An 11,687-nucleotide genomic window follows, 5' to 3' on the forward strand; every position below is an offset into this window, starting at 1 on the left:
GCCGGGCCGAGGGCAGCGCAGCGGGCGGAGCTGCAAAGCCCTCGCTACCCGCGGGCACAGCCGTGCGCGCTAGCCCCGAGCGGGCAGCGGTGCGGAGGCGAGAGGCGGCGGAGCCACGGCTGCGGGGCCGTCCCAGGGCACGGCAAGGGGATTTGGGGCAGGGGCTGGAGGAGCAGTCGCAGCAGCAGTGGGGTGTTCCCCCCCGGCTGCGGGGGGCGGGCAGGCCGGGGGTTGTAAGGATGTGGCCTGACCCTTCCCGCGAATCGTCTGTCTCAGGCGCCCCGGCCCACGCCGCAGGATCGGGTGGAAACCCAGGCTGAGCCGGCGTCTCCCTGCCGCCGCTTGCAGATGGCAGCTAACGACAGCTTCAGCGTGACCTACCCCGGCAACCCCCAGCCCGGGGACCTGATCGAGATCTTCCGGCCGGCCTACCAGCACTGGGCGCTGTACCTGGGCGACGGGTACGTCATCAACGTGGCGCCCGTAGGTAAGAGCTGCCCCACTCCTCCGCCCGGGACGCAGCACGTTCGCCCAGCCGACGTGGCCGGGCCTCCCGGCCTCACGGGCGCGTTGCATGCCGAGGGCGGAGCAGCAGAGGGCTCCTGGCACCGCTGCTGGACGTTACGCGGCCTTTGGCATGTCCCGTAACCTCGCCTCGTCCTTCCTGGGCACCAGCGCAGAGGTGAGCCCGTCTGTCCCAGCGGCGCTGTGCCCGGGGAGCTGGTTGCAATGAGATGCAGGGCGGGCAGGTCCCAGGGGCGCGTGGCGCCAGCTGGGCATCGGACCCGAGTAGCAGGGACCAGCCTGGGCTGGAGCTCGCGCGGCTGGGTGCTGTACCGGCAGCCTCCGGCCTCAGCCCGTCTCTGCCTCCCCAGACGAGGGGGCCGCGGCCTCGCTGGCCAGCGCCAAGTCGGTGTTCAGCCGCAAGGCGCTGGTGAAGATGCAGCTGCTGAAGGACGTGGTGGGCAGCGACACGTACAAGATCAACAACAAGTACGACGACGCCTACACGCCGCTGCCCGTGGAGGAGATCATCCGGCGCGCCGAGTTCCTCATCGGCCAGGAGGTCTCCTACGACCTGCTGGGCAACAACTGCGAGCACTTCGTCACGCTGCTGCGCTACGGCGAGGGCGTCTCCGAGCAGGTACGGGGGGCGCACGGTGCACGTGGGGGTGCGCATGGCCGGCTCCGCCCGGCTCTTCTTGCCCGGTCAGGACCTGCTCCTATGTCCCTGCCCACCTTCCCCGCCCTGTGTGGGGGCACCCAGGAGCAAGCAGCGGGGGTGGAATTTGCAGGACCTCGCCACCGGTTCAATTAAAGCTGGAGAGGAACCAGCTATAAAGCTGTGACGCATTTTCAACACGGTTGCCTCTTTTTATAGCTGGACAGACATTTTTATGGTGCCATCACTGCTTTGCACATGTGGCCGGTCTCAACTTACTGTGCAATTCACCCGTTTATTGCTAAATATATGTAACGTCTAGCAGGGGCTTCAGTATTGATGCGGGTCTGGGTGACTTGGGATACAAGCTAGAAGGCCTAGAAACCTCAGATCCTCGTGGCAATTTATAAGAGGGGGTCCAAGCCCCGTGCGGCGGCTGCTACTGGGTCTGGCGTGTGTACGTACGTCTTGGGATCTGGCCGTGCCTCTGGGCTCGGTGGGGATCAAACGCTGGCCTTAGCCATGGGTCCACATGCAGTCAAGCCCCGTCTGGCCTCAGGCCTGTCAAGCAGCAGTGGGTACTTCGGAGCTGCAGTGGGTCTCACACTAGCGAGATGCATCCATCTAACGGGGGCTGTGCCCGGCTTCGCAGGTGCCGGTTGCATCAATAGCAGTGTCTGTGTTCAGGAAAGACAAAGCCCCTGATTCTTTTGCTTCTTTCTTGCAGGCCAACCGAGCCATTGGGGCCATTGGGTTCGTAACCGCTGCTGCCGGCGCTTTCTCCTTGCTGGGCTTCTTTCAGAACAAGTCCCGAGAGCGGCACTGTTAATCGCGTGCCAAGGTGCACGTCTGGCACAGACGGTGGAGGCCAGCTTGCCTGGGGCAGCACAGACCGTCAGACACCAGGAGCCCTGGCTGGAGTATGCGTCGGGTCGATCGGGCGCGATGGTGTTCCTGCGCATTGTGGCGCACTAACGAGCGACAGCTTCACGCTGGCGGGCACGGCTTTGCTGGGCACTGAACTGGGAAAGGAGCCTGCTGTGTGCTGGCTGCTGACGGGGCTTGTCCAGACTCCGCTCTCCTGGGGCTTTTCAGTGAATAGCTTTTTTTTTACTTGTTTGGAAAACCGTTTTTACACATTTTTAGAGGAATATTTATGAACTGTGATAACCTTCCCCTCCACTGCCTGACGGACTCTACACACGGCCGGTCACGCTGGCTTGCAGCTGTCCTCGTGTAGGTGCAGGGGACGTGTGCTGCACCTCGGAGCTGCTGCCGTGTCGAGCCCGGAGCTGCGTGACACGGGGAGGAGGAGCGAGGCCTGACTCTCGCGCTCACTCCTATGTTTGTGAGCGGGTGTCTTGCTCTGAGAAAAGGATTTCCTCCCCCTGCCCGGGCAGCCGTTTCTCTGTGCTGCTCCTTGGAGCTGTCAGGAGCGGGGCTCATCCTCGGACCAGCTGGGAGAGGTGGAGCCGGAGAGCCAACCCCATCAAGGAGCACACGGCATCTCCTCGGCAGAGCCTTGCTCAGAATTTGCAGGACCTCGCCACAGGTTCAATTAAAGCTGGAGAGGAACCAGCTATAAAGTTGTTACACATTTTCAAGTGTACAGGCAGGCCTGAATCGGGAGCTCCCATCATCTGTGATTTCAGCATCCGAATACCAAGTCCGGGACCCCTGGCTGTGTCTCGTAGCGCAGCCACGTCTGCTGTTCTGCTATCATGTTAAACTAAAGCTGAATACAATGGAAAACAACACGGAGGCATTTTGTTACAGTGCATGTGAATGGTGGGGTCAGTGATGTTGGAGCCAGGATGGTCCAGAAATCAGAGAATTATAGAAAATAGAAGTAGGAAGGGAGCTCAGGAGGTCACAGCTAGTCTCATACCCTCCTACAAGCAGGACCAGCCCCAACTCCATCATCCCAGCCAAGGCTTTGTCTAGCCAGAGCTTCAAAACCTCCAAGGGTGGAGACTCCACCACCTCCCTGAGTAACCCGTTCCAGTGCCTCACCATCCTCCTTGGGAGAGAGTTTTTCCTAATATCCAACCTCAACTTCCCTTGCTGCAGCTTGAGCCCATTGCTCCTTGTCCTGTCATCTGCCCCCACTGAGACCAGGCCAGGTGAAGGCTGCTATTCAATTCCCCTCGGTCTTCTGTTCTGCAGACTCAATCAGCCCAGTTCCCTCAGCCTCTTCTCACCAGTCCTGTCCCCCAGCCCCACATCCATTTTCATTGCCCTCCACTGGACTCTCTCCAGTGTGTCCACATCCTTTCTGCAGTGGGGAGCCACAGCCAGACGCAGATGTGGCCTCCCCGGTGCCGAATAGAGGGGAATAATCTCTGCCCTCAATCTGCTGGCAGCACTCCTGCCGATGCAGCCCAGGATGCCGTTTGCCTTCTTGGCAGCAATGATGTGAGAGGCAAGGATTTCTTAAGGTGAAATCTTGTATTGATCTGTGTCCCTGGCATAGAGTTAGGTGGGTTTTTGAATGTGAGGCTCTTCTCAGGTCTGCCCAGAGCAAGCCAAAAACAGCCAAGTAAAGCGCAGCGGTGGGAGGGGGTGAAATTGTGGGCAGAGCAGCGTGTGCCTCCAGCTGTAATGCCGAGCTGATGCTACTGGGCTGCTTCCCAGCCGTGGAGAGAGATGCACATCAGCATAGCCTGGCAGGGCCACCCTCTTGCCCCCGTGCTGGCACCCATGTGATCTGGTCTATGTGTTGACTGAGTCGTGTGTGAGATCAAAGAGGAGCAGGCTCTGCCCTCATTTACCATGTGGGGTCCCCCGACGGCAGTGCAGAGCCCACGTAGCATGTGAGAGCGCACACTCAGGTGTGCGAGTCTGAGCCTGCAGAGCCTGAGACCTCAACAGCAAGAGGTATACCACATACTCAGTTCATTTGAAAAAAGTTATATATAATAATAATAATATAGAAGTATATATTATTATATATAACATGACAAACTCTCCATGAGTTTGTCTTTCTGTGCAGCTTGGGCTTGAAGTGTCCATGCTCCGCTGCAAATCCACTCACGTGTGCCCCTCCAACGACACCTCACCTTCCCGGCATGCATGATGAGCTCCATGCATGGGTTGTGCAGGGGGCAAAAGGGACGTGCCCTAACACCTGCGGACTGGGATTCTCCCAAAGAAAAGCAAAAATCAAATCCCTTGACTTGCCGTGGGGAAACCACACAGTAAGTTTCTTTGTGTAAAGATGTGCTGGAGTGTGGACTTGTCTGGGCACCGCACGTTGGAAACTCGGGCAGGTCTGCGGTGACCGAGTGGAATCAGACTTCGTGTTTTACCTGTTTTCTGCAATACCAATTTTATTGAACAGATACCTGTATTTATCATAAAAAGCAATCAAGTGAATAAAACTACCTGGAATATGGTTATTCTACAAAAAGAAAGTGCTTGTCAGTGTTCGAGGGCAGAACTGTAACAGACCCCACCTGCACCTCTCAAGTGATGTGACGTGGCTGGTATTGGCGTGCTTATATTTAAAAAATAGTAATAAAGCAAAAAGGAAGTGGTGTTTGTACATATAAAAACAGTGAAGCTAGTCCAGGTTCCTTATAAATTAGGGAGGTTGACCATAGGCTGTGGCTGGGCTCCTGCAAGAAGGCTTACTTCTCCTCGCCGTGTTCATAGGCTGGGTTTGTGTAGATCTCGTTCTTGCCGTTTTCTGCAAAATCTGTTCGCTGCAAGGGAGGCCACGTTGGATCCGTGGCCAGCTTCCTCTGCCACTTCCGGTACTGGCTCTTGGAGCGGAAGCCGAAGCATTTCTTAATCAGCAACCAGAGAAGTCTGTTTTGCAGGATGAGGTCCTGGGAAATGATGGCGCAGAGTTAATGCTGCTTTCCGCGCTGGCTAGCAGAGTTAAATCGGCTGCTAGGGTAGCGGGTGAGATCTTGCCCTCGCCAACACGTGTGGACCTTGCCTAGGAGCAGCCTGATCCCGCCCCTATGCAGACTTTCACCCCAACCTCCTGCAAGCGTCAAAGACTAGAGCCCTGGGCCCTTCCAGTGCAGGCTCCACGGTCTACGCTGCTTTGCAGTGTTATTTTTGTTCCTCCCTTTTTCCAGGGTTATCTTTATTCCTGCCTTTTAGCTCACAAGCAGATTCTCCTCCCTTCCATCCATGCAATGCATTGCATTCGGGTGGGTTTATGAGCACAGAGAGATGGGGGCTGATTTTCTTCCTGGCTCAAATTGAGAAACTCCCTTTTGGGGTCATAGCGCTGTGAGTAGAAGAAGCCATAGGTGCATTGTTTGCAGGACCTGCTTTGTGGGCTCGCTCGCTACAGAAATAGCGCACCGCACGGGGAGCGCGTCGTGCTGGTTGTGAGCATCTGCTTCTGCCCTGGGAAGCTGCACTAGTCCGGTCCCTGGTCTGCAGATCTAACCTTGTTCTGTAACTAGTGAGCAAAGCCTCACTTTTCCTCCCTGAAAACATTCAGGCTCACTCCTTGCACAAGGCATATGTGAAAGACGGGATGGCACGCCGTGCACACACAATGAGATTTGGTTTAACATTTGCAGAGTTGTTTGCCTCAGAAACCCTTGGGGTTTACACTTGACCAGGAGCTACAGTCTCTTCCTGGAGGGAGGAAAGAAATGCATGGGAAGCGTGTGTTTTTTCTGCTGGTTTTCGGGGGATAAAGACGCACACTCACCTCCACCACGAACGATACGCAGAAGGTGACCAACGCGGTGATTAAGATATAAACCCTCCACATCGTGGGAGTGCAGAGGAGCTGTTGGAAAAGAAATAGCAAAACACAAGTCACTGGGTTGCAAACGTCTGTCCAATTTCTGCCGATCCCTCACCGTCCCCAAGCCTGAGGCGGTGTCTTTTCTCATGGCTTAGCACTAAGGTTAAGACGACAGCAGCATCGTGTTGTCTCCTCAGGCGGCTGAGAGGATTAAGCCACTTCAGTGGTGGACCCTGCTCCTGGGCTTTCCAAGGGTCACACAAAGCTCCCACGTGGCTGGACATAACGGGTAGGCAGCACTACCCTTGCATCTGAAGGCCACATTAAGGAAGCCTCATTTAAGGCTGCGGTGGGTGGATGCGGGAGGGCAGCATAGTCCCCACTTTGTGCATCAAGAACTTTCTCCTTCCACTTGTGCAAAAGGCATCGGGCCAGGGTGGGGGACATGGAAAAGCATGAGTTGTCCTTCCTCCTTACCTCCATCCCGCGGTACACAACAGCGATGTCAGCAAAGAGGAGAAAAATGCAGATTCCAAGCTGGAGGAGCAGGAAGAGTGAAAATATATCTGGGGGAACAAGAGTGTTAACTGAGTTGTGAACGGTGTCCGTACCCCGAGCCGCTTGTGATGTGTTTGTGGATGACTTGGGGCTGGCAGCTCCCAAACCGCTTGGGCTGCCTCCATTGGTTCAGCAGCGCTTGCTGGCTTGACGAACAGAAAGAGCTGGGAGACCGCACCGTTGTGCCACAAAATGAACCCCCTGCATCCCTGCTATTTGCACACGTGATGTGGCAGATACGGGCTGATGCACACTACCTGCGTACGTGGCAGGAAAAGGGGCGTCCGTGGTGTCATCCAGCACACCTGGGGGGACAAGACCTGTCTCGGTGAGCCCTATTTCCTCCCCGACCCATGTGCATGACTCCTTTGTGAGAATGGGGACTGCAGACGTGGAGCATTTCAGCACGATGCCCTATGCAGGGGTGGGGTGGTCGTAGTGCAGCTGCACTGGAAGCCAGGTCATTTGGGACTTTGCTCAGGGAATATATACAGCCTTCTGGGGTGGTCCAGGCAGGTTGGTGCCATCTGCTGTGCCCTGGCCTTTTTCAAAGGATCTGGTGGTTGCAGAGCAGCTCCTACTAGCACAAATGTACGGAGGTGCCCCCAACCCCTTCTTAGGTCAATGGGATCCGGGGCCCACGTGCTTCTGAGGATCCAGGTCCCAGTGTCCACGTCACTGGTATCCTTCAGCAGCCTTGTTCATTGCCACAGTGGAGGCCGAGGACCGAGCAGGCCACAACACCGCTCTGCAGGCACCGAGACATGGAGGGCAAGGAGGGCATTGCGAGCTCACTTCTGCCCAGCTCTGGGTGCGGAGAGAGCTGGCAGGGCTGGATGCTGCGCAGAGACAGCACAGAGCTCGTTTGTGGATACGGATTTTCAGCAAATGTGTTTAACAGGCAACGATTACAGCATGGTGCCCTCTGCAATGCACGCGCCATCCATCTGCTGGCATGGCCTTCTGTTTCCTTGGGGCCGTGCTGGCACAAAAATGATGCTCAGACCTGCTTGCCGGCCTTGCTAAAGAGTTATGCATGGGTCCGTAGCTAAACCCAGTCAGCGCTGCTCCCACTACAATAATCTACGCTGGCTTTTAGCCAGATTGACTCATATTAAGAGGATTATTTTTAACTCAGATTAAGAGGATGAGGCGAATGAAAGCACCACCATCTCAGCTAGCTCCCTGCCAGTGCTGTTTTAGGATGGGAGCACAGGTCTGCGAAGGGCGCGGGCGTCCAGCTATACTCACAGTTGGTGTAGATGGGCTTCCGAAACGGCTTCCCCTTGGAGAACACGAAGGCTATGATTACGCAGTTGATGGTAGCCAGCGGCCACATCGTGGTGCCTTCGTAACTGAGGACGCTGCTGGGGACGTGCGTAGCATTTGTGGTTTCGGTGCTGACAGGAGCCAGGGGCCGGTCTGGCGGGGGACACCCTCTGCAAAAGGACGGGCTGCGTGTGAGGCGCCTCTGTGGGCGTGCGTAGATGACACGGGAGTTAAAGTAGATCACCCGCAAATTTTAATGTGGCTCTTTTTTTGGTGCGGTGTATTTTTGTTTGCACGACATGGCGTTCGTGTTTGTACGAACGGGGCTTTCAAGCAAGTTAAGCCCCCAGAGCCAAGCAGCTCTTGGATCACATCCTATCCACGCCCTATGCCTAATGGAGGGCAACTGCGCCTGAAAGTTTGCGAAGAACTTTTTCCCATCTACTCGGTTGGTCTAATAAAAGATATTGCATCTACACAAAGAACCTTGCCATCCTATCCACCCTGCATTTCTACTGCCCTCGGCACGTGCTTAGCAGAAATAAAAGGTGGCGTTTTGCTTCAGAAAGGCCCTGCCTGGCCTACATCCCAGCCTCTGCCCTGTACTCAGCTCCGGGAGCAGGGGTGACAGGACAGGATCCTTGCACCCATCTCCCAGCCACCTCCCTGCTGATTAGCACCGTGCAGCCATGAACATGCAAGCACCCAAGGGCCTGGGCCTGGCCCCATGAACCAGGGAAGCCCTTGCCCTGCTGCCCAACCACCTGGGCACATCTCCACGAGGACATGGTGTAGGTGGCTGCTGAATTGAGAAGGACATTTTACAACACAGAAGACACCCGATTCCCAACTCCAGGCACAACCGCATTCGCATGAAGCCAAGTGGAGAATAAGACCCAGCGGCCTTCTGGGCTCCCAGGAGGGGTCTGCTCAGAAGAGGACCAGAGAGGGAAGGGCTCCAGAGCCGCAGCAGGGAGGACGGTTGGGTTGGTTGGGTGACGGCAGGAAAGTGGGGTTTGGTCTTGTGTCCATCTGTTTGCTCTGCGGGCTAAATGCACAGCAAAGGCCATGAGGGATGCAATGCCTCCGAGCCACGTGCTTCCCTCTGGTGCACGTTATACACAGCGCCAGCATCGTGGAGGGTAGCGTGGGCTCAGTGGGAAGAGCAAAGTTTGCTTGTCACCCTGTTCTGCAAAAATGCAGATTCCTGCGCTCCCCGGGGTGGGGGGCAACTCTGTCGCATGGAGGAGTCGGGGTCGACACCGCTCCCCCTCCCCGAGAGCGGCAGCACGCCCCGTGTTTCGGCGCCTGCCCTGGGCTGGCAGCACGATTCTGGGATCAGATAGGAGAAGCCCCGGGTTTACCTGGGGTTGGGCGTCTCCGAATACCAAGGCTGCTGCTTCACCAGGAAGAAGCCGCCGAAGAGGATGGCTGTCGTGAAGCACACGTTGAGGACGACGGAGAGCAGCAGGGTAGGAGAGATGAGCTGGCCTGGAGGTCGGTAAGGGGCCAGCTTTGGGTAGGCATGGGTCAGGCACACTGGAATAGAGAACGGGTCTGTGTCCCCGGGAGGCCTGGCTCGGCGGCTCGCTTAGCTCCATAAGAGCAGCCCGGCTCCTCCCAGATGTTCCTCCACATGTGAAGGCTGCAGGGTTTGTCACTAATAAACAGCCCAGGAAGAGGGCAACGCGCCACAAACCAAGGAAATGCATTCAGCTAGTACAGTGTTAGCTCCTGTGGCACACGCGGGATGATGTGGCTAGTGGCCCCTGCCTTTGGCTTCCAGCCTGGGTGACCACTGCCAGCACGGTTGACTCTGGCTGGCCTTCAGCACATGCCTAGGGGAAGGTTTGAACTCGTGCCCCTGGACTGATATGCAGACTGCCTTTTCTGCACGTCAAAGGGCAACTCGCACAAAGGACCCAAAGGAACAGACATCCACCTTCAGCTTCCCCTGTGCAAAATGAAGTTTATTTTCTACCTCAGGAGACTTTTACCATCTTTAGTTTTTCTTCAGCCTAAAGGAGGGTGGTTGCGCCTGAAAGCTTGCAAAGAAAGATCATTCTTTTGGCAATTTCTTAGTTGGCCTCATAAAAGGTATCATCTCTGAACCAAGCGTTCTTGAGGTTTGCATTTCTCCTGGATTGACAGTGACACTAAGCAGGAGGCAAAATGTGGCCTTCACCTCCCTCCCTGGCTGCTTTTCTAGCCCCTCCTCACATGCCCTGCATTGCAGCTGAATAGCAAGCCAGGTCACACTGCCTGCCCATGCTGATCCCGCTGCCCCAGCCCTCCCTGTTTCGTGCTATAGCAATTCACTTGTGGACATCGCAGGAGCCCCTTGAACTCTAGGAGTCAAAATCAATCCCACGAAGCAGCAGGAAGCATCAGGCATCGATGCTGAGAGCAGCGCTCTGCTGGGAGCTGCCAGCGAGCACGTGCCGCTACTCATTTTGCAGGAGCCTGCAGCTGAGGCCATGTCCTAGGGGTGCTGTAGGCTCACAAAGTAAGAGCTTAGGCAGAAAGGGACGGACTAAGTGATTTAGCCATGGTTACACAGAGAGTCAGTACCAGAGCTAGGAACGAAGCCCACTTTTTCTGAGTCCCTGCCGAGTCTCAGCCCCCGACCAGCCTCTTTTCCACTTGAAGCAGCATATATAGCGAAGTGCAGGGCAATGTCATCGCAATTGCAATTGCAAATGCAAAAGATCCCGGGCCAAATCCTATGCTTATTTTCACCCCTCGACCCCACCCCTGGCAACGGCTCCAGCATCACTGCCAGCAGAAGGTGCCTTTCTCTTTAGACGGATGAACAAAAACAACGTGGGCTATTTGCAGACAACACATCTTATAAACAGGTAGGCTTTGCCAAGCCGCTTACTTGTTAAGCAAACCAGAAGCGTGATGACAACATCTTCGATGAGGTACTGGTAATTCCCAAAGATTTGTAGCTGCTGAAGGAAACCAAGGGAAAGCTCATGTTACAGAAGGTTGATTAGGATTTTTCCATTGTGGCATACGTGCTTGGCACCAATCTAGGCTGCTGCATCTGAGCCTAATTTGCACAAAATTAACTTTTCCAACCCCAAACCATTTTCATTGCCTTCTGTTGCTGGACTCTCTCCAACTCATCCACATCCTTTCTGTAGTGGAGGGCCCAAAACTAGACACAGTAATATATATACAGAGAGAGATATCTATATCTATAAAATAAGTATATATTATGACATATAATGTAATTTGTTCTTCTGTCCATACCCTGTGATTTTTGGAGATTTCTGTAAAATGTTCTGTTAACTGACAAAGCACAAAGCTATATACACTTATACATATATATGAAAGTGTGTGTACATATATATATATATATATATATATATATATAAAAATAACATACACAGACTTACTCATATATGTGTGTGTGTGTGTGTGTATATACACACACACATACATATACACACACACACACACACACTTGGGATAGTCTTTAAGCCCATATTTAAGCCCATACTCACTTAAGAAATCCCATAGCTACAGCAAGTGTAGCAGAGAGAGTTCCCATGTGCAGCCACAGAGGAACTGCACATGGTTGCTGCTGCGTCTGCAGTTTATTGTTGGAATCAGCTTTGCAGCTGCAGGTATAAAGACTATAAGACTAACCAAAGTGTGTGTATGTGTGTGTGTGTGTGTGTGTGTGTGTATCTGTCTCTTTGTGTGTGTGTGCGCACACATATATACACACACACACACACATATATATGTACGTACACACACATACTCTCTATATATAAGTGTATATAGCTTTGTCCTTTGTCAGTTAACAGAAATCTCCAAAAACTCATAGGGTGTGGACAGAAGAACAAATTATATAATAATATATACGTATATAATATAGTTTAAGACTTAAGCTATGGTGTTAATTAGGGCTCCAGTCCTGCAAATGCTGCCATGTTTCATAGTTTCATAGTTTCTAGGGTCGGAAGG

At 54.2% G+C, this 11,687-nt stretch overlaps 2 protein-coding genes across 2 annotated transcripts in view; one reads left to right on the top strand and one right to left on the bottom strand.

Moving 5' to 3' along the window:
- Positions 1-2,919, top strand: part of HRASLS (HRAS like suppressor) — a 3,852-nt gene extending 933 nt beyond the window's left edge. Inside the window, exons 2-4 of the mRNA XM_019503065.1 lie at positions 239-487; positions 876-1,144; positions 1,890-2,919. Of these exons, the coding sequence (XP_019358610.1) occupies positions 239-487; positions 876-1,144; positions 1,890-1,991 (620 nt within the window). The 3' untranslated portion in view covers positions 1,992-2,919. The remainder of the gene's footprint in view (positions 1-238; positions 488-875; positions 1,145-1,889) is intronic.
- A 642-nt stretch (positions 2,920-3,561) lies between these two features.
- Positions 3,562-11,687, bottom strand: part of ATP13A5 (ATPase 13A5) — a 61,908-nt gene continuing 53,782 nt past the window's right edge. The window contains exons 25-30 of the mRNA XM_019503492.1: positions 10,588-10,660; positions 9,071-9,245; positions 7,689-7,876; positions 6,357-6,445; positions 5,841-5,921; positions 3,562-4,992 (exon numbers count right to left, since the gene is read on the bottom strand). Of these exons, the coding sequence (XP_019359037.1) occupies positions 4,792-4,992; positions 5,841-5,921; positions 6,357-6,445; positions 7,689-7,876; positions 9,071-9,245; positions 10,588-10,660 (807 nt within the window). The 3' untranslated portion in view covers positions 3,562-4,791. The remainder of the gene's footprint in view (positions 4,993-5,840; positions 5,922-6,356; positions 6,446-7,688; positions 7,877-9,070; positions 9,246-10,587; positions 10,661-11,687) is intronic.

This window comes from Gavialis gangeticus, unplaced genomic scaffold (genome assembly GCF_001723915.1).
Source record: "Gavialis gangeticus isolate Ggan-Ray unplaced genomic scaffold, GavGan_comp1, whole genome shotgun sequence".
Lineage (NCBI taxonomy): Eukaryota > Metazoa > Chordata > Crocodylia > Gavialidae > Gavialis > Gavialis gangeticus.